This window comes from Sphaeramia orbicularis, chromosome 12, assembly GCF_902148855.1.
Source record: "Sphaeramia orbicularis chromosome 12, fSphaOr1.1, whole genome shotgun sequence".
NCBI classification, from domain to species: domain Eukaryota; kingdom Metazoa; phylum Chordata; class Actinopteri; order Kurtiformes; family Apogonidae; genus Sphaeramia; species Sphaeramia orbicularis.
In genome coordinates this window covers 18400096-18423814 of record NC_043968.1, presented here as the reverse complement: position 1 = coordinate 18423814, position 23719 = coordinate 18400096, and the positions used below count along the sequence as shown (strand labels likewise).

At 35.8% G+C, this 23719-nt stretch overlaps 1 protein-coding gene across 7 annotated transcripts in view; it reads right to left on the bottom strand.

Annotated features, from left to right (window-relative positions):
* Window positions 1-5114: 5114 nt before the first annotated feature.
* camk2b2 (calcium/calmodulin-dependent protein kinase (CaM kinase) II beta 2) overlaps window positions 5115-23719 on the bottom strand; it is a 54185-nt gene continuing 35580 nt past the window's right edge. For 3 of the 7 annotated variants that reach the window (XM_030150739.1, XM_030150743.1, XM_030150742.1), the window contains 7 exons: window positions 15823-15891; window positions 13311-13355; window positions 12610-12658; window positions 10481-10556; window positions 9951-10045; window positions 9625-9861; window positions 5115-7682 (listed from right to left, as the gene is read on the bottom strand). In XM_030150739.1, the coding sequence (XP_030006599.1) occupies window positions 9626-9861; window positions 9951-10045; window positions 10481-10556; window positions 12610-12658; window positions 13311-13355; window positions 15823-15891 (570 nt within the window). In that variant the 3' untranslated portion in view covers window positions 5115-7682; window position 9625. The remainder of the gene's footprint in view (window positions 7683-9624; window positions 9862-9950; window positions 10046-10480; window positions 10557-12609; window positions 12659-13310; window positions 13356-15822; window positions 15892-23719) is intronic. The other 4 variants (XM_030150741.1, XM_030150745.1, XM_030150744.1 and 1 more) reach the window with 2 other exon arrangements.

The window sequence follows — 23719 nt, the reverse complement described above, 5'->3', positions numbered from 1 at the left end:
TGCCGCCTCTGCTGCCTAATGAGCCCGGTGCTGCGTCACACCGCCGCTGACGTCAGCACCAACACACCGCGTGCCATTAGAAAATAATAATAAACACCACAGTGGGTTAAGTACTCATTTAGAGGGTGTATCTTTAACTGTACCACAGACAGAAAATACTCCATGGAAAGTGATGAGCGTTTAAAAATATATTTTAATCAATTTGCTTATATTCATTGAATATTGCTTCGTCATTGCGAGCAGTAACACCCTGTTATGCATATGCTAGTTTTTCATCATCACAGGTTGAAGAAGTTGTACTTTAACTTTAGGAGGTGATTCCATGAGCTGGGACACAGTGGGGGAGACCGGGGACAGCTGCAACTCTGTGACCGAGGTGAAGTTTAGCAGCAGGTTGGATATTCGACGGACATTCAAAAGCCATCGCCTTAGGGACTATCAAAAAATGACTGCTCTAAATGTTTCTCTTCAATAGTTTCTCAGTCATGTGACCCAGTGACTCCAAAACAGTCTCAAATTATTATAATAAAGAGGACCTTCAGGAAACACCACTTAATATTTCTCTCCAGTCTCTATTAATATTTTTATGTGCATTTTCTGTAAACATGCCTGTAAAAATGAATTAAATACTTTGAAATTTCATTTAGGAAGAATGGTAGTTGGGACACAGCTTCTAGTAAGTTTGTTAACAATAAAATATACCTGATAATTATTTTTTAAAGTAAAACGTTAAACAGAGTTGACATTGATGTTAACAGAGTTGACCACCCATAGTTAAAAACAACAACAGTAACATTTCTGCCAGACTCTGAAACCTTTAAAAACATTTAAAAATGTAGAGATGATTTTTAATATCTTTCCTGACACAATTTGTGATATCATATGACGCATTCACTCTTCTTTAGTTTAAGTTAGGGCTTAGCCTAACTTATGAGAACATGGCCTAACTAGCCTAAAGTCCCACTTCTTCATCCATGAGTTATATTTTTCAAGAAATAAGTATTTATTATTAAAGGTGCACTATAAATCTACTTTGAAATCATATCATCAAACAAAGAAGATCAAGGTTTTGATAGAAGGAATAGCAAAACAGGCTTGTCTTTAGAGTTATGGTGGGCATCATATCAATTATGGTGAGAACAAAAAGAGAACATAGCCCATCTAGAAGTTCAACATTTTTTACCAAAATCTGTTGCTAAAAAGTGCACCTTTATTTAAAGCCATGCATAAATTACAGAATGTGCCTTTAAGACACAACACACTGGACAGTTCAGTTACATACTATCACAATGACAACCCTAATAAAAAACACGTGTCTCAATCTATCTGTGACTTACTGTACAGTTACTTTATAGAATATAATTATAAACTCATGGACCTATGCAGCCATGTAATCGGTACTAATCTAACCTGGATAGCTGTGGTTCAGGGTCTGGTTCTGGACTTGGTGGTGGTGTCATCTCTGAAATTCTCTGCCTTCTTGCTCTACACCTCTGCTGAGCCTCTCTCCAATCCTTGTCTTTTTTTCTTCGCTCCCTTTGACTCAAATCTGCCACTCTGCTTGTCTGCCCTGCACCTCTTCTTTTGTTCCATCTATCTCTGTCTTTTTGCACATTTTCTGCTCTCCTTACAGGGTCGGCATCCCGCTTTCCCTGTATTGCCGGTGCCTTTCTGCCCCTGACAGCTTCATCTTCATCTACCTACAACATATGATTCAATTTCCTTAAACTGGAAAGTTATAGTACTGATGTTCCCTTTATAGTATATGAGTCAGCAACCATAATAAATGTGAATATATGTGTGTATATTTAAAAAAAGTAAAATACCTCAAAATACTCAAATAAGATTAGGAGCATTTGACTCTGTAAGTCACTGTCAAGTGTTTGTTATCATTAAACTATTAACAGAGCTGACATAACAGAGTTGACATTTTCTTCCATTTTTGACCTTAACTCCATGTGCTAGATGAAAATGAGATACCACATGGCATGTCTAAAAATAGTTTCATGATTGATTCACCATGATTTAACAATAACAGAATTGACAAGTAATTAATCTACTTTTGGTGTATCCTAAATATTTTCTATAAAATAATGGGAGAAGAAAAATGATATACCTTACTGCCTTCAACATGTTTTCTGCCAGTGGAAGTGACATCACAATATGCAGGTCTCATGTTTTTATATGAATGCTTTGGAGATTTTTATGGAGTTAATAACAGAGATAACAGAGATGACCAGAACGTATAGACAGACAAAAAACATACTTATTTAATACTGAAATTTCATATAATACAAAAAATAGATATTCTGTGGAACTGATTTTATTGATGTTATTAGAGTGAGCACAAAAAAATGAAAATTATATTAAATCATTTCATTGTAATTCAAGTTCAATGTATGAATCCTGAGCCGAAGACAGTCAATTGTAGATGGGGTGGGACTTCTTAGGCTAATATTTTCTGTATACACTTTGTCAAAAATAAACAAAAAGCATTATTATTTCTTAAAGTTTGATTCAATTAGTAGTATTATTAAAAACTGATTCAATAAAGATTTGTCTGGGGTGAAAAAAACCAAGGGTGTATCTGGGAGACACGAAATGTACCCCCAATTCTGAAATGACCCATGTACAAAGTTTTCAGAAATTTCAAAATTTTAATACAGACTGGAGAGAAATATTAAGTGGTGTTTCCTAAAGGTCCTCTTTATTATAATAATTTGAGACTGGTTTGAAGTCACTGGGTCACATGACTGAGGAACTATTGAAGAAAAACATACATTTTTTCATAAAAATATGAATAACATTCATAAAAATATTAATATAGACTGGAGAGAAATATTAAGTGGTGTTTCCTAAAGGTCCTCTTTATTATAATAATTTGAGACTGGTTTGGAGTCACTGGGTCACATGACTGAGAAGCTATTGAAAAAAATTGACATTTTTCATAAAAATATGAATAATATTCATAAAAATATTAATATAGACTGGAGAGAAATATGAAGTGGTGTTTCCTGAAGGTCCTCTTTATTATAATAATTTGAGACTGGTTTGGAGTCACTGGGTCACATGACTGAGAAGCCATTGAAGAAAAACATTTAGAGCAGTAATTTATTGATAGTCCCTAAGGCGATGGCTTTCGAATGTCCATCGAATTTCCAACCTACTGCTAACCTCACCTCGGTCTTCTAGTGCGCTTCTCAGGCAGTAAAACCATTTTTGAGCATTGGTAAATTGAAAAGTAGTGTTGATTAAATTGTTTTTTATTTGTGTAACAACTAAACTTAAGTCAAAACTTAAAGTAGCCGAACTTCAGTTTAATGGTTCAGGCTTAGTGACATTTAATTAGGACTAAATGTGCGGATTGCAGCCAACCGAGTACAGTACCCCCAACCCCCTGGAGGCTGCAAAAAATGCAGCATGCCTTCTTTAAAGTCAGTGCTTCTTTTGCCTGTAATGGGCTTCTTTGTTAATGGGTATTTACTCTGGTTCACACTCAAATGCATCATGTGCTGAAGTACCTTAATGCTGGATGCCTACAATGTAGTATTAAAAAAAAAACTAATGGACTCCATGAACCGGCTTTATAGACATTAGAAGTTCATTCTCATAACAAAAACAAAACAAAATTCTAACAGTCTTTGCTTTGATGTGGTATAAGACTTAAAACTATTTAACATTTTACACACTAGATTTGTAAGACGGTGAGTCCATGCTTTGGATGTACAAATGCTGCATTGTAAATATTGGGGAGACTCAGGACATTTCCATTTCTGTCACTGAGTAGTAACATCACACAAATACAAACACAAAGACACCTTATAAAATACAATGAACATCTTGTTAAGCATCAGTTGCACAGAGACCATATGTACTATAGACCACCTAAAATTCTGTATATTTATGGATCTTACCTGAACACTTGCACTATTTATACATCTCCTAAGCATCTATAATAAAATATGGGACATTTGTTTGACTTGTTTTTCATCAATATATGTGAAAGCACGATAAATGGATACATTTGACCAGACCACAGTAGGAGGGTTAAAATAAAATATGAAACCATTTTTTTTTTTTTTTTTTTACATTTTTACCTTACTACATAAAGTAACATACTAGTGAAATTAAAGTCACATATTCTACTTGAAAAAAATGTCTAACAGTTTATATCGAAGAGACACCAATTGATTGGCTTTTACAAGACACTTGACAAACCATAGATAGTGTCTGAACTCTGATATTAGGTATTTTCAGCAGAATGACTGACTTTGAATACAAGAGCATTTCTGCCCTATTGGTCTAAACTATCATTATTATATCAGCCTTTAAAAATCCATCTAATATTCTAGTACGGGTACCATACTTCTAAACAGATGTAGTCATTGATATTTTAGTGACTATGTGCTCTTTGTTCTGATTCTAAAAGGAGCAAAAGAAGCACATTTGTAATTTTGATGTTCGTCTGTTACATAGGTTTCTAGAGCATTATGAGCACTTTTCTATTCTAACATTTGCATAATCAGACACATTTTGCAGAGCATAACCAATGATCAGCACTGCGCTGTTTGATCTTAGAGTACTTTATGACAAAGTTTAGCATATATTAAAGGTCGTGATGCAGCCTGTCTGATGTACTTTACTCTGTCTAAACTGTAATTTGTACATTAATACAGTATGTTCAGTTTCAGTGCCATTGTAGTGTACTTCCCTCAAGGCACTATCTACAGCAGAGCAATAAACATTAACCTTTGTCCTGACACTGATTATGTAAAACACAAGACTGATGAACCTCATTGTGCATCGTGATCAAACTCACTTTTAAATGATACCTGTTCAACTGATCAATAGCTCATTGTTGTGTAGATACACTTCTGAAACCATATGTTATTTCTTCATTCTCCAGTTGTTTACTTTGGTCTATTTTGACTGTACTCAGGTTAAACTCTGACCCGTTGTTGATTCTTACAGCCTGGTTGGAGCATGACTGGATATACTACACTGCATGTCTCTAACAGCTCTGACCTCAATACACAGCCTAGAGCACATGTACACAAACCAAAGAACACACAAAATGTTCTGCAGACACCAGTCAATATAAGAAAGAGGAGTAATGTGGTCTCTGCATTGTCATTTTATTGTTTCACACACTGATTACATCTGATCACATTTTAATACTGATAAGACTTGGAATGCACACCGGAGGAATCATCATAATCAGTATAATTAAAAAAAAAAAAAAAAACAAAGTTAAGAGACAGAAATGTTTGTTTTACACAGAGTAGCGTTCTATTACTCAGTCATCAGTCACTTCCAGATCATTCATCTGACCTCGGGAAAACAGTCATGAGGCTCAATTAATGCGATTAATACAGTGTTGAATTTGTAGCTTAAATGTTACACCTCTGCCTCACACTGAGTATCTAAACATGGATTGGTTGTCACAGGGGACAATAACTAAGTTAATGCTATTGACGTAGCTACTGATACTATTAGGCTTTGAACTGGACAGGATGGAGGACAGTAGGATTTGGCTTCATACCATGACAGGGTTTTAAAGGAAGGAAAGATAAAAATACACATTCACCACCAGTATAACGCTGTTTGATAATTCACGATATCATTTGATCTTGTATTACTCTAAAGACTACATCACAGATGAAATGCACTGGTCATGGTTCTGGTTTACATGATACCTTTAGGTGACTTAATTTCTTGTTGTTATAAACTGGTGCCCTCTTGAGGACAGAGTGGGTTATAGTACAAGGGGCTCAGCTTTTTACGATCCCTTTGGCTCAGTCTTCAGTACAGAGTTTCATTGTACAATGCAAAAAAAGGTTGTAAAAAAGTGCATCTCATAATGCAAACAAGCTCAAGGTTCAGTGCTTATTCCTAAATACACAGATCATGTTGTCAATCCAAAAAGTGTAGGGTCGCTAAATTGCATTGTGACATAATGGATCATTACATCACCACCAATGCAATCAATTTAACTAAATAAAAAGAGCTGAATAAATCCAATGTAAGAAAGCTGCTTACTGCATCTTGAGTAAAGGTGAGTGGTAAAAAAAAAAAAAAAACCCTGATGCTTAATGTGTTAAATAATTTGATACAGATATCTTATTTTAACTGGAAATCTGTCATGAAAATGAGCCAAGGCATTTCTAGAAATACTCTAAATTCTGCCTTGTGTGTAGAACTTTGAACCTGAATATAACACTGAAAAAAAATGACAAATAACTTAACAAATGTCTTGATGTGAGATCATTATGGGACATGTGTTTACAAAAAAATAAAGTCATTAATTTGGATCTTGGCTTTTGCATTTGAAACCATTAAGAGCTATTTTATAGATATTTATATAGATATAGATATATAGATATAGATATAGATATATTTTCTGGATCCAACACACTCTTTAAAAAGGCATATTCTGTCATCATCCACACCAGTATCCTCATATCCTATGCAATCATCTTAACACAAAAATAATTTATGCACTTACAAAGCCCAGAAAATAGAGGCAAAGATAGTATTTTACCAGCAGTTCAGTCTGAAAAGAGAAAAATCAACAAAATGCACGATAACACCCAACTTACCAATGTATTAACTTGGAATATCATGCAATTAAATACCATCTACAGCATATTGTAGTTAAGTCACCACGATGAAACTGCAAATTTACATAACAGCGTCATACTATAATTTCAAACATGATATTTGTCATGTCATAATTTCAGTAGTTACTTGCAATGTTCAGTACATAGAGAATCAATTAAGAACAACAGTAATATCTTAGCATGCTGCATGGTTTTCGCTGCGAGTGTGCAGTGTCTCACAGAGCGGCTCAGAGGGTCCGGTGAACACACGGAGGCGTTGGTTCAGGGGGTCAGCTACACTCCAAAGAGGAAAAAAAAGCTCCATTGAACAACAAAACAAAAAGGATAATTAAATACACCCACTGGTCTCTCTGTGAGACATGTGGTATTGTATGTTCATTTCACACAAGCAGCCTTAGTCGTGCAGATACAGCCACTGGTAATAAGAATACAGATACAGAAGAGTCATGCTCATCATAAAAAAGATACAGAATCAAAGAAAAAGGGGAGTCAGATTACTATTAAATATACTGTACAGATGAAAGAGCACAACAATAAACTGCAGCCATAATAATACTAGAAGTAAGTAACAATAATTCTAGGTTTAAGTAGAAGTAAAAGGGTACATCTGTAACAGGAAAGTGCCACAGTGGAGGCTTTGTGGCACGGAAAAAGGGATTATAGGGTAGCCGAGGACAAGGTGAAGTCCACGTATGATGGGCTAGTGCAGCGTCACCGAAGATGAGACATGGGTTCAAGAGTTTGTCCCGTTTCCGTATTGGCTGATATGCCCTTTGCTGTAGGGTTGATGATGGGAGCATTATGTTGATATTATTGTCCATTAGTGAGGATGTAGAGCGAAACATAGAGAGAGAAGAGCGGATGTGCAGAGTGCAGGACCAGGACTAAGACCAAGACCAGAACCAGGGCCAGGACCAGAATCCCAAACCAGACACCTCAGACGTCTTTAACCGCTCTCCACTCACCTGCACCTCTCTCTCAGCGATAACACTCTCGTTTTCAGGTAATTCCTTTTATTTCCTTTTCCCCCGGTACTGCCGTATTGTACTCAGTCTCACATTCCTGGAAAGAAAAGAGTTGAAGAATATGACAGGTCTACTTATTAGATTATGTTGTAGTTTAGAGTGTCCTCTGCAGAAGGAGTTTACCCAGAAGGAAGGAGTTTTGTTATTTCATGCTTTTAGTCTCTGTAAGGTGACCTCGAGTGACTTGAAAGGTGCAACCCAAATAAAATTTATTATTGTTATTGTTATTGTTATTATTATTATTATTATTATTATTATTATTATCATCATCATCATCATCATCATCATCATCATCATCATCATTATTACACAGTTTTCAGTAATTATGAAAACCTGAAATCATCGAGTTAATGTAAAAAATATTTGGGAACTGTTATATGTAATAAATGTGGTGACTCTTTTCATCAGCTACTGTCTCCAAGGTTAAAATAAAAAATTTTAATCTCAAAATTAAAATACATTTAGGATTTTTTTTAGTTTATGTAATTTAGCAGAGTGTTTTTAGTTTGAGTTATCCTTCAGAATTAGGTTTAAAATGTAGTCTAGTTCAGTTCATTAAACCATCAGTGTGTATTTAGTGACGACTAGTGGTGAAGTTGCTGATTTTAACCAAATTAACATCACCCTCAGCTACGGAGGCACTCAGAAGTTCATGCAGTGTTTATTTTGTACGTCATGGGTTTTTCAGGCACAGAGATTAACTCTTGTCCACACTCAAACACAATAGATGACAATAATACACCTCAACAATGAATTACACCCACTATGTGTAGGAAGTCTGTGCTGAAAAAAAAAAAAATGGTGGTACAACATGGTGTCCATGAATGTCAGCCTGCTTCCACATTTTTCCAACAATGTTCAAATTCAGAGAAATCATCATTTTTATCCAATAATATGTTTCACATGGTCGGCCATCATATTAATGTTAATATTAATTATGAAAATACTGTTCCATTTCTGAAGTTAGATCCCCCTGAATACACATAAATGGACTTTTAAATATTTGTTCATTGAATGTACTTTTGGTTTTAAATAACAAGTGTCTTTGGCTTAGTTTATTAGTTCAACTTAGGGTATGCACAGTTTAGTAGCAGTTCACTTTAGTTTCCATAGCTTTGAATATGTTAAGATTAATTTTCTTGGTCTATATGTTTAGTTTTAGTAGGTTAGTTGCGTTCATTTTGGGCTGTATTTTTTATGTAGCTTAACTGAGTTTCTAACATTGCATTAAACATAATAATCATAACAAATGAAAATTAAAACCATACACAGAGTTGTCAAATAAATGATTGCACTTAAACACATTAGAATTATTTGACTATTGAATCAACGTCTCTGTCCCAAAAGAAGGATCCCTCCTCTGTGGCTCTTCCTGAGGTTTCGACCATTTCTTTTCTTGTTAAAAGTTTTTTTGGGAAGCGTTTCCTTGGTCAAACCAGTCGTCAAAGGACATACTGTGTTATATTTTGTACATCTTGTGAAGCTCTTTAAGGTTGATCTCTGATATGTGAAATTGAGTTAAATAAATAAATCTGAATTTAATCAAACATCCAGTCAAAACATCGTGTAGATACAATCAAAACTTATCTTTTTAGGCAGGCGTTTAGCCCGGGTTGATGTTTTATGGGCTTGTGTTATTATCTGTTTCTCTGTACTACTGTTTTGTTTTTATCCTAGTGTATGTATGACATTTTATTTTATTTTAAGCTTTTATTAACATTTTATTCTAAACTGTAAGGCACTTTGTGATTTTATCTGTGAAAAGTGCTATATAAATAAAATATACTTGCTTACTTACAATGTCACAAAGAAAGAATGTTTTCCAAAACTTAGGGTAATATAAAAGGTAAAAGAAACATGATTCTTTTGTAATATGAGTGCATAAAAATGTCAGGTATTTAATTTCAGGAGTGTGTGATATTTCATCATGTCAGCTGTATCTCTGGACTGTCTGTACAGTGGGTGTGTTATTCGAGTACCTCATCCCTGCATTGGGGCGGCAGGAGCTCCTGAGCAGTGGAAGTGGACGTTTTGCCACCGGCTGTCCCTGCGGTGCCATACCCTAGTCTCTTCTGATTGGCTGGAACGGGGACGGCCCTGTCCGTCGACAAACTGTGTCAGGCGGATGTAGGCGATGCAGGCGGCATCATCGCCGATCATGTGCACGTGAGGGTTGAGGATAGTGGTGTGGATGGGCTTACTGTTCTTGGAGAGGACTGGTGGGAGAGAAGGAGGACAAAGTCTGTGAAGTAGACCTTAAAACGACAAAAACGTAGTCAGTAGAAATATGGAAATGCAGTCTTACGATTGTCAAAGTAAAATCTGTGGAAGTCCATTCCCTCCACTAGATTTCCCAGCCCCTCAGGCTCAAATGAGGTCAGACCAGGGTCGCAGATCTTCCTGTAAAAGTATGCAGGCAGAGATTTACTATCTTTAAAAATCTTAATCTTAATCTCAAGTGGAACTTTGTGAAAAGGTTTTCCTGTATTACAAAGAAATAAGACTAATTGCTATTTTTCCGCAGTATTTTCTAACCAAGCACAAGACTTTAAGGCATTCTGACTTTAAAAAGATAGATATGTTATCTGCAGATGCCCTGCACAACCCTCACTCAATCTGTCATGCATTTTTCTAAAGTGTGTGGTATAAAGGGGATAAAATAATGACTGTACTGTAATTACGCTTTAATCTTTTAATACAAAGACAAAACACATTTGTATGGCAATCAGATTAATGGTTTTTCGTGGCTGATGGAGAGCTTAAAGCTAAAAGTTTTCCTGCCGTTGATGAAGAGATTTTTTTTCACAGAACAATAGGAATAAGTGGTGGACTCACGCATAGGCCTCGAAGTCTCCATTGTTGACAGCTTCGATAAGCTGCTCTGTGATCTTTATGATCTCTTGTTTGCGAGCTGAAGAGAAGAAATGAGCACACAGTGAGAACGGTGATTGCATCTCATGTGACAGTTCAGTCCCGTCCATGGAGTATGAGCGCACCGATGCATCACATGTATGTAGCTTGTGCCGTTAACAAAAGAATTAAACATCTTATCAACACACATACTAAGAGTGAACCCAGCTCACTTCAGACTCACCTACGAGCTTGTTACTCATTGTAAATCTTATCGGTCATCTCCCTTTCATCTGTCAGGCTGAATAGAATCTCCTCCATGCTTCAGCGCACATTAAAACTACTTCTGCACAAGAAGTTGTGTGGTTTCTCTCTCCCTGAGGAGTGCCATGCTCAAATGGTCCTCAAGTACATATCCACAAATTATAAAAAAAAAAAAATACATAAAATGATTTGTCTAGCCGCTGTGTCGTTCCTCACCTCCATCCATCATCCATCATATCTGTGCTTCGCATGTGAGGCTGCTTGAGCTCATCACGCTATTCTTGTCCCAGTCCTTTAGATGAGATTTACTGTGTCCTTCTACCCTCGCTTCCTCCCCACTGTGAGAGGAAGGCTTAGCTCACTCTGAGTATCTCCCTCACACTCTCTCTCTCTCTCTCTCTCTCTCTCTCTCTCTCTCTCTCTCTATTTTTGTTGCTCATTTCCCTTTGTGCCTCTATCTGGTCTGAAAGGCTCTGGATACTATTTTCTGTTCTGTGTTTCTTTCCCTCTGCGACTTATATCAAAATAAGTTGAAACCTTTAAAAGCCCACTGATGCAGAGGCGGTTCACTTGTTTCTAACTCAAGCTGTGCACGCTGCTCAAATCCACAGATTTATTTTATTTTGAAGCGGAGATCCCAAAGTTTCATGTGGTACCTCATATATCCAGCTGAAAATGATGCAGAAGTCAGTGAGTAATACTTTGATGTTGGTTTAAATATTTAATCCAGTGTAAAATGATAAATTCATGAGGACAACATGGAGGAAGATATTTTTCTACCTTCTCAAAATGTATATAATCTGTGACAGTTTTATCCTTTAATTTGTAAAACATGAAAAAGCAAAGTTCCCATATTCAAACCTTTCTAAAAGCAAAAAAGTGAATTATTGATACACTTTCTGTACGTTTCTGAGGAGGCCATCATACATGTAGCTGCACCAGAATTCAAAAGGTTTATAAAATCTTTATTAAGTGTACTTCTCTGTGGCTCTGAGGACTGTAATAGAAAGGCTGGTTGCAAACTACAGACAGTTTAAAGGACACTGAGGGACAATTAGATTGACTCAACTACAGAATGTACTACTTACAGATGACGGACAGCCAAACAGCTCATTAAAAGTGATGCCAAAACATTTTGTCATCCCCTAGTGGCTGGCAGTAGAGGTCATAAATATGGCCCCTCTGTTAGTCAATCACATTCAAGTACAAGTCCAATAAACTGTCCCAAAAGGATTTGTGTCATTTAATACAGTTGTTCTGATATTGGAAATATAAAAAAAGAGGTATTTCCATTCATGACTGACAGCTCTAATACTCAGCTGCAGTAAACTCTGTCAGACAGGTTGACTGTTCTTTTTAATCTTTACCTCTGCAAAGGATTTTTTTTTTCTTTTTACCAGCATTTGTTTGTCAGTGTCCACATTTTGGACAAATAATTCTTTTTTTTTTTTGCTTCTGATGATAGTGGTGATTGATGGTTACATTTAATTCCATTCCAGTCATTTACATTTGTTAACATGGAACATGAATATTTTAAAATCTTATCACGTTCAGCTCTTATTAATTTTTATTATAATGGTTTTTTGGGTTGTGATTTTCTAAAAAACACTATATCTCCAGAATGTGTTATTTATACTGAGGAATTTTTGGTCTGTTGTCTTCTTGGAGAGGATTTGCATAAATTTGCAAAAAGAATCAATATGTGAAAATATTCAGGAAAATTTCTAAAACGGAATTGTTGCAAATCATTATCACTACGGAGCTAATGCGCTGCTGTTCTGTTGTTAAAAAAAAAAAAAAAAAAAAAGATTCACAGAGTTTAAAAGTACAAGTGCGAGTGTATGTTCTACCTTTCACATCTTCGTCCTCAATGGTGGTATTGCTGCTGTCAGATGATTCCTGCAAAGAATGTACACAAACAAAACATATTACTTCCTAAAAAGGCAAACAAGTCCTCATTTACACACTCAGACATAAATGCATGCACACACACACTCACGCTCACAAACACACGAGACACTCATGTTTCTGCACTGATTCTGAATGACTCCCATCTTAACACCACGACTTTGCCAAAATACAGAACACAGCAGATCTAACGTGTGACTCAGCAGCACACTGGCACAATCCTGACTCTGGATTGAGCTACTGTTAATGGACACACACGACTCTACAGCACATGACGTTTAGCCACTGTTACACACAGTCTGAACAGTGGGATGAGGGTTAATCTGGTCGGCAGTCTTGCTGACATACATCGATTGCTCAGCTGGCAGCAGGATTGCTGAGCCCCATTTATCTGAACACACAGGGGCAGTATAAGACAACAGAGACCTGACATGATTCACAGCTCCAGCTCCTCATTCTCCACCTCCCTCATGCATAAATACAAATAGATGCACACAGAGATACATAAAATATCCAACAAAATACACCTGCAAAAACAGGCTATTTTCAAAAATACAGCTTTAACCACACAGATAGAGAAACTGAGTGAAGACAAGAATGACAAATGGGAAAAAAGAGATGGAAGGAGGGGAGGAAGATGTACCTTGATCCCATCTACTGGATTATGGATAACAGTAGTCTGAGGTTCCTGGAGGAAGAATGGAAAGAGACAAAGAGGAAGAGAAAGAAGAGAAGGAAGGACAAGAGAAAGAATGTGGATGGAAAAATGAATGGAGATACAGAGAAGCAGCAAAGGGTGAATGTTCCAAGATGCCAACATGAGAATTAGGTATTTAAGGAAGATCAGTGCAGTACTACAACACAAGGAACAGGTGGAAAGAGAGAGAAATGAATGAAAAATGTTAATTTTAAAGAGAAAGTGTTGAATAGGATAAAGTCTGGACAGAGTTAATGACAGTAAAAGTCCCCAAATGATAATGGATAATGTGTATACCTCCATGTACTTTTTGCCAACTGCAGTCACTTTGCCTTATTCCATTAAAATGAAATGAACAGTCATCACATATAAGACATAATGAATATTTAACTACATGCACTATATATACCTTACATCTCAACTCAAGTTATATAATGCTTTTTCCCTCCGATGAATCCCATGAAAAGACAGACCCAATTCTGGATTTTTATTGCGTATGAAATGTTTTTTTTTTTTTTTTTTTTTAGCTCAGTTAATGATTTTCATTGATGATTGTGTCGAGTCAGTCCAGCTGTCACTCACTAACACTGTTGGAGAGAAAGTATGAAAATTTCACCTGCAGAACCAGCCTCAAATAGCTCTTCTCATGTCGCAACTCTTTTAAGCAATGCAGCTGAAAATAGAAATTTCCGTCTGTATTGAGTGACATTTTTCAACAACTAAAGTGACCGACTCTATCAAAAAAAAAAAAAAAAAAAAAAAAAAAAAAGAAAAACAGCACAATCTAAAAAACAAATTAATGTGCGAATGGTGTTTCCAAAATTAGAAAGATGTAAAGACTGATTAATGTATTAGTCAAGTGTTGGTTTTTGGCCTTTTCATGGGATTGACTGACTAAAAATTAAAATTAAGTGATATTCCCGCACCTTTTCTATTCACAAAGAAATCTGAGTATTTTAAAACCTGTGGGAAAATGTAAGTGTACAGGTTACACACTTTGCAACATCTTTTTAGAGTAACCTTAACCCATAAAGACCCAGTGCTGCTTCTGTGACGGTTCCCAAATGATTTTTTCTCTATTTTTAACCTTTCTTAAGTGATTTATCACCATTCACTCAAATATTATGCTCTGTATTTTGCATTTATTAGTAAAAATCAGGTATTTTCTGACATTTAATGTACTGACCATGTAGATCAGGGGTGTCAAACTCATTTTCTTTCAGGAGCCATATTCAGCTAGATTTGATCTAAGGTGGGCCGGACCAGTAAAATAATAGCATAATAACCTACAAATAATGACAACTCCAAATTTTTGTCTTTGTTTTAGTGCAAAAAACCCCATTAAATTATGAAAATACTTACTTTTATAAAGTTATCAAACAAAAAAAGATGTGAATAACATGAAAAAACTGAAATTTCTCAAGAAAAATAAGTGCAATTTTAACAATATTCTGCTTCAACTTATCATTTCTACATGTGCATTATGGAACTGAACTACAAAGACACTAAACACTTAGTAACAGGCAAAAAATTGTTCAAATAGTGCTTAATTTTCTTTAGACATTTCAGGTTGTTCATATTTGTTCATGTTATTCACATTTTATTGTTACAGGATAGTTTGTAAATGTAAATATTTTCATAATTCAACGCTATTTTTTGCACTAAAACAAAGACAAAAATTTGAAGTTGTCATTATTTATAGACATAATATAATATTTTTCACATCAAACCAAGAAGAAAATATGGAGTCATTCTTTTTTGTCGGTTATTCTGCTGTTATTATTTTACTGTAGATCATATTGGTCTATACGTGGAACCTGAACTAAAATGAGTTCCACAGCCTTGACTGTGGAATTCCTGCACTTTGCAAATTCATCCCAGGGGCCGGATCGGAGCCTTTGGCGGGCCGCATTTGGCCCCCGGGCCGCATGTTTGACACCCCTGATGTAGTTGTTCATTAAAGTGCAGATTAAAGTTGAGTGTTATTATATTCAAAACAGAGACACCTGAAGAAAAAGATTATTTTTCTGCCAAATATATCATTAACTGAACATAAAACATCTGTCTCCATCCACTGTCATTTATTCAACTCCATGGGTTTTACTGGTGAATCAATGTTGTAGAAGATGATGGTGTTTCCACGGTAACTACGGAGCCTCTGAACATCCAAATGGGTCATATCTGATGACCATGAAAAGATGACAAACTGCATTTTACACCAATTATTTACATGTATTGATAGGATTAGTGGATTAACAGGAATTAAACATTTTATATATGTGAATAATTTTGGTCACCAGTGGATGTTTGGGTCTTTATGGGTTAAACAGAGTTGCAGCAACAAATAACTATGAACCACTATCCAAAAACTCTCTCTCATACACACTCCTACACACACTGCCCTTTAAAGTGGGAAGGAAAGACAGACTTGAAGACGGACGGACACAGAGCTGCATACCAGCGCAGCAGAGGGGACGTTGCCTTTGGGACTGGTGACTGTGCTGTTTCTTGTGCTGTTTGTCTGGGGCTGTGCAGAAAACACAAAGTGCTGTTATTAGTGCTGAGCAACAATGATGAGAGGTGCCCTCTACTGGCTGTAAAGTGGGTGGTTACTGTGTATAACTATAAAAAAAAGAAAGAAAAAAAAAAAAAGCAGAGAAATACAAGAGAAAATAGCTGTTGAAAGTTGAGTGCTCCATAAATGAAAATAGTGGGAGGGATGAGTAGAGTGCAGCCATCCAGTTTAGAGAGTTTTTAGATTCAGACAGCAACTATGAGACACTTAAGTTAAAAAAATACCTCTTCACAATTCCAGCTATAGCATTAAAGGCTCAGCGTGCGATATTTGGTAAATCTCAGTGAAAATACCCCTGCCCTTGCCTACAGTAGCTGCAAAAGACAATTTAGTCCCTCATTAGGCTACAGTACATTATGTGCTTTTTATTTAAGAGGTTATAAATTCTGGTCCATATTCAAACATAGTAGGTGATGATAATGCACCTTAACATAGGACGCCACTCGCTGTAATAATAATAATAATAATAATAATAATAATAATAATAATAATAATAATAATAATGGATTGGATTTATATAACGCCTTTCTAGACACCCAAAGCGCTTTACATTATTGACCCATTATTCATTCGCGCTCACATTCTCACTCTGGTGGTGGTAAACTACATCTGTAGCCACAGTTGCCCTGGGGCAGACTGACAGGCTAATAAATGGAAAAAACCAAGAAGAGACAGTCTGTTCTGAGATACTGTAGAAACATGGAAGTGCTGCATGTTCATGAATGGGCCATCTGAACAAAAAATACAATGCATCCATTTTTTAAAAAAAATCTTTAAGTATAAAGAAAAGTGCTGGGAAAGATGTGTCTCCTCTACAAATTCAGTTATTTCACTCACTTCAGTTCAATTTGCCATGGTGTACAAGTAGTGTTACACCAATTTCTACTTCTAGTTTCATTTAAATAGTGACTTTAATTTTAATTTTGTTCATATCCTGATAAAGAGCAACACATAGTATTTAACTGGTAAAATATTCTCAATCTGTCCTAATATCACTTCAAATGTTTTATTGTATTTTAATTGTATTTTATTGTATTTTTAAATGGTATTTTAATTGTATTTTGCACTGTAAAGCACTTTGTGACTCTGTGAAAAGTTTTCTATAAAATTTGCTTATTTACTTACTAAATTGACTGTAAATAAATCAGTCATTTGTAAGTGACATTGTTCAGCAGTGGTGTGGGTGAATCAGTGCAGGGAGGGGCTGTAAACTCTGGTGAACAGGTTTCTTAAAATTCAAGCAAAATATACTTGGAATGTAGACCAAAAAAATCAAGGTTGAAATCACTTACAGAATCAGGTTTGAGTTGCCCAGTAAAATAGGAACATTCTAGTTGAAATGTCTTTTTTTTTGTCTGATAATTGGGGTCTGTTGCACTTTATCAGGAAAAGTTAAATATTTTTTAGAAGAGACATCTTTAAGAAAAATTTAAATAGTGATTGGGGTATCACTAGCCATGTGCAGCTGCAAAATGGAGGTTCACATGTTGATGCCTCTGTCTGTACAGAAGTGAAAGATCCCATTTTTAAACACTTTAGATATGGACCTTCTTTATTATCCAGTTTCCTTGAAATTAAAAAAAGAAGTATTCCTTCTTTTGAGATGCCCTGTGGATATACACAGCTCACTCACTCAAACTAATGAAAACACTTAGGGGTTCCACCAGAAAGTTCTAGCCATAGTAGTCACCAACATATCTGTGTAACTCCAATATCTGTGTACCTTTTTACTTATTTTTCATTCATTTATTTATTTACTTTGTATTTTCTTTCCTTTATTTATTTACATATTATTTTAAAAACTGTCCAACTTTTCTGTTATTACAATATTACTGTTTGTTTTAATTTACTGTTACTACTTGTCTGTAAAACCTGTTTTCTTTCATGGCATGTGCTGCTGACCTCATGGTCAGGTCGCCCTGGTAAAAGAGATCTCGATCTCAATGGGACTCAATCTGGTTAAATAAAGGTCTAATAAAAAAATATATATATATATTTATTTATTCATTCATTCATTCATTCATTCATGTGTATGTGAACTTACAAATATGCATGTGTGTGTATACAGGGTGGGGAAGCAAAATTTACAATGAACATTTAGTTGTTTTTTCTCAGCAGGCACTACGTCAATTGTTTTGAAACCAAACATATATTGATGTCATAATCATACCTAACACTATTATCCATATCTTTTCAGAAACTTTTGCCCATATGAGTTATCAGGAAAGCAAACGTCAAAGAGTGTGTGATTTGCTGAATGCACTCGTCACACCAAAGGAGATTTCAAAAATAGTTGGAGTGTCCATAAAGACTGTTTATAATGGAAAGAAGAGAATGACTATGAGCAAAACTACTACGAGAAAGTCTGGAAGATACTATTAAAGAAGAATGGGAGAAGTTGTCACCCCAATATTTGAGGAACACTTGCGCAAGTTTCAGGAAGCGTGTACATATATTTGAGGGGGGTTTATATATTTTTGTATGTAAGTATATTATGTCTGGCTGTATATAAACTTAACGAAGGTCCAGTACAAGGGGTGGGCAGTTGGGTAGGAACTGGATACAACAGTTTCATGTTCAAGTTGTATGTTTTTTGTTACACATTTGAAAATTGAAAATAAAAAAAACACAGTGACAAAAAAAAAAGAAAACACAGCATTTCTTATTTTCATGTGATTATACACTTTTGAAAACATGATCATGAATATTATTTTCCATTTTTGCAATTAGATCCCCTTAAACGTTACACACTGGGCATTTTACTGGAACAACACTCAGTCCCCACAACTCACTAATGTTTTGTTGGTTTGTCGGTCTGTCAGCAGGATTATCCATAAACTTCTGAAACATGGGGAAAGGGGGTGGGCGCAGGACCTCAGCAGACCTTGATATCAATGTTTTTTTTCTGGATCTGCTCCAAAATCTAATGGATTTGTCCCTTCCCCATCCTATACTGTACCACCAGGTTTTCAGGACAGTAGTTTTTGCATAATCCTACTGACAGACTGACGGACAAACAGATGTGGGTGATTACATAATCTCAGTGGTGTAGGTAAACACACAGAAATTTTTGCAGGGTTTAGTTTACCATGGCCATTATATTCTACAATAAAACCCACATCAGTTCCAGTCACAGCTTGGATTTTCTGGTCTGAGCTTTTGTATTAGCTTTCCCTCAATGCTATTTGGCAGATGGCAAATTAAAGTGACAACAGCTGTGCACCTCTGCAACATCTGTCAGATATGAAAAAACAAGCATCACATCCATTATGTCAAACTACATGCACTCTTTCAACTGACACTGGCTTCTCTTTATGTATCCGTCATGAGTAAATAACACTAAACAACTGTCTCCTTTTAGCAGACGAAGACATGACAGTGAAGCTGTACAACATTGTGTTTAAGTGAAAACAAACCATTCATAGACAAACAAGGAAATAAACAGCCAATAACATGCCAATTATACAGACGCCCTGTAACTGACAACTCCTCTGGCTCCATGACAGCATGCTCCAACATAAATAACAGGCACAGCACAGCAGCTTCATGCTTGAAACCAATTTAAGTTTGTGTTTGTTTTCAGCTCATTATTTTCCTCAGTGGGTCCGCCTGTAATCTATTATTGTGCATTATCTGTTCGAGGTGGGAGAAAAAAAAATACTATGTATGATGTGAACATTTCCTACCGAGTCTCATTTAGAGCTATATTTAGTTTCCATGGGTTCACATGTAGAAACTTTAATTAGCTTGTAGAGAGGCATGGTATGGCATATAGGTCACTGGAGTTACTGCGCTTGACACGTCTCTACAAAGCTCAAAAGTGACTCAGTATTTGTTGTCAACATGAAAAATGTGTTTGCATTCCTACTCAGCTTTCGGGCTTGAAACTAATAAAGTATTTAAGGGCTCTTCTGATTTGAAATGCAGCTGATCAGGAGCCACATTATGTTTGCCAAGCTTACGCTAAAATGAATATTAAATGTCATTGCATGACTCAGCCCACCAGGCAGCTCAGAAACAGAGATTTATTCATAAACACTGAGCTTGTTTACTGTATCATAAGGCCAAAATTTGCCTTTTGAGAAGAGTAAACTACAAGATGCCAAGGAGAAGTTAATGGTCTGTGATGGGTGCTTTATAAACCCTGGGATGTGGTGACTGAAGTGAATATATCAGTACACTGCAGTGACAGCAAATTGATTAAAAATGTTTTATTTTGAAAAAGCATTCGTTCTGTTGAACTCAAACAGTGAAAAAGAGCTGTCAGAGTCTGGGAGCAATATGGTATCTCAGTTTCAATTACAAGTGCTACAATTTCTGATAGCAGGATAACCAACAGAAAATGTAGTTAACACTTCATATATACAATAATATTTTTGAGAAAGTTTGAGTTCAATTATTAGTCGCTCCAGCAAAATAATTTAACAAAAAAACAACAGAAAATCATGTGGGGTAATTCACTGCAGCATAAAGAATTTGAACTAATTTAAAAACCCAAACTATCCTGTATCCTCTATCTTTCCCAAATAACGCTTCATGTTTTTAATTTGGTATGAAGCCATAAAAAACAATTGATCCCTTATCATGACTCCTATCATTAAGTCATTAGTCTTTAAACAGAATAAGGACAGAAACATTTAAACACACACACACACGCTATTATTTAAAGAGCTAATAATAATAAACTTTTTTGCAGACACAGGTCTATAAACCATAAGCACACAACATACAGAATAAAATAAAAAAAGGATAAAAAAATAAATAAAAAGAATTTTAAAAAAGAATAAAAAGGAGATAAAAAAAATTAAGCACATTATAAAATATACAAACTATTGCACCAATGCCGTCTCAGTTTAGAGGTAAAACGATAGCAGCTTAATGTGTTTGCTTACATATTTACATATTACATACTTACACATACAAAACCACTGAAGCATTAATTTGGTCACGTTTCTGACTTTACCTAAAGAATGTGTTCAATCAATATTTAATTTCCTTGAAGCTCTGGTTAAGTCTCCACCAACTCCTCATGGAATTACCCAGTTCTGCTTCTTTGGTTGCTAAATCCTCTGTCATTTCCATCAGCTAAGCTTGTTTGCTAATTTTGTCTGATGCTGGGCAGGTTGTGACTGTTCTGTGTATCAAAGGATTTTTAGTGTTGTTTTTGCATGAAACAAGGTTGAGACCTTCAGGTGACCAAAAATGGAATGTTATAACCTCTTAAAACTCAGCAGTTAGATGAATTGATAAGGAAGCCAAATATTTTCCAGATCTAATGACAAAGACTTGCACGATGAGACGACCAGAACTCTAGACAGATGATAATGTTAGTCAGTAATATGAGTTCATGATATCTGCTTTAGGTTTAAAGTTCAAACCATTAAAGTTGGATTGGGTAATGTACCCAGAAATGCTATTGTAATAGAAATCAGTCAATATTGATAATTATCACAATAAATATCAAATCATTACTTACTGACTGTTGGGCCTGAATAAAAGTTGATGATACCAGATGATTATTTGTGGTTTTCAAATTATTATTAAAGCTGTAACAAGACAGAAATGCCATAAAACATATATAAAAAATTAACCTGAAAATAACATCATTTCTAATTTGGTGACGTTTGGTTATTATATTCTCTATCCTTTTAATGATATAAAATTAAGCCACTAAATTAAAAACATTGAAAATTAAACCAGTAAAGATGAAAAAGGCAGTACATGTAAAATTTTTAAAACAAATCTTCATCCTTGTTGTTTCAAACAGCAATAGAAAATAAGTAGAGAGGCATTGGTTTATTACAGGTTTTGTAGCTTCTAAGTGAATCTGTGGCACTTCATGGGAAAATTAGGTTCACCCATTAGTGAACCAACATTCAAAGGGTAAAATCAGACAGCGATTATAAACCATGGATCCCCCTTTGAAGGTATTTACTGTGATGTTTATCCCTGCAGCATGGCAGCCACAGGGATAAACACCCTTCTTCTTCTTCTTCTTCTTCTTCTGCTGTGTTCTTTTCTGATTTACTACTGTTCTTTAGTTTTACTCAAGGCGCGAAGAGTTGTGGGTGAGCAGACTTCAAAAATGTATTTTATGTGTAAACACTGTGAACCACTGTCAGTCTGAACTCTTGCACTTGGGGGGTTGTGCAGTATGTCAATTCACTATTGTCACTCATTGTTATCACTGGTTATTTGGACATTCACTTACTTGATCACCAACCAACACTAAGGGTTCAACTTCCCCGAGTCTATGGAGGTTGAAATTGGAGTTGTTATTGGGAAAGTGTGCCAATGTATTAAAGTAACAAGGCTGTATTAAAAATGTAAGGAGCAGAGGTGACAGTTTTTGCTGCAGGTTGATAATAACATGATAGTATTATGGTAATAAATATGAAATAATATGATAATAACCATGTAATAATTCCAGTAATAAGTTAAAATTCCTGTTAAATAAAAATAATTAAATTAACTTTCCCTTATGCATCCAAAGCTCCCTTTTATTTCAGCATAATCATATAGAAATTGGACCAATAGATGAACAGATGTCATGGTCTATATCTCCACAATGCCTATATCTAGGAGTCTGAAATGTATATCTGTGTGACCATCTCAAGCTAAGAATTAAATAGTGTTAACATAAAGGCAATTAGAAGCACTCGGAGAGCGCAGACCTCCGCCAAGGCTGATCAGTGCCCCCCCCGATCACCACCAAAATGTAATCATTTCGTCCTCATCCCATTTCCAACAAACCCTGAAAATTTCATCCAAATCTGTCCATAACTTTTTGAGTTATGTTGCACACTAACAATCAGTGGCCCCCCCATGGGCCCCCCCACCCCCGATCATCACCAAAATTTAATCATTTCTTCCTTATCCCATTTCCAACAAACCCTGAAAATTTCATCCAAATCTGTCCATAACTTTTTGAGTTATGTTGCACACTAACGATCAGTGGCCCCCCCCATGGGCCCCCCCACCCCCGATCACCACCAAAATTTAATCATTTCTTCCTTATCCCATTTCCAACAAACCCTGAAAATTTCATCCAAATCTGTCCATAACTTTTTGAGTTATGTTGCACACTAACGGACAGACAAACAAACAAACAGACAGACAGACAAACAAACAAACAAACCCTGGCAAAAACATAACCTCCTTGGCGGAGGTAATTAGAGTAACATCAATTATGGTCATGGCAGTCACTGTGCACAAAGTGGACAATAGACAATATCTCCACAGTGACATAGATTAGAAGGATGGAATTTGAACCATGTGACTCCCTCAATCCAAGGATTAAACAGTGTCAGAAAGAGAGCAAACAAAAAAGTATTAATTTTGTCACCAGTTGTCACTACGCACAAAGTGTCTAATTTGACATTTGAGTGTAACATCACATTGCATGTCATGGATCCCAAATGTCACAGTAAACATCTCTGCAAAGCAATGAGGTAGAAGACTGGTATCTAAAATGAATGACCCTCTCAACCTGAACAAACAGAGTCACAATGAGGGTGATGAGGGAGAAGTAGAAAGTTTGGCTGGTCATCAATGTGCAGAAAGTGTACAATTTGTCACATGGCATCTGGGATCCTAAATGCCAAGGTCAATATCTTTACAATAGAATGGGATACAAGCCTGAACTGACTCATCTCAACATTCATTCATTCATTCATTAAACTGGGTTACAAAAAAATGTTTTTTGCAAGTTGTCTAGGTTTTTTCAACTGAATTAGGACCATTTTGCACCGCTAAATCCAAAAATGATATCTGTTTTTCT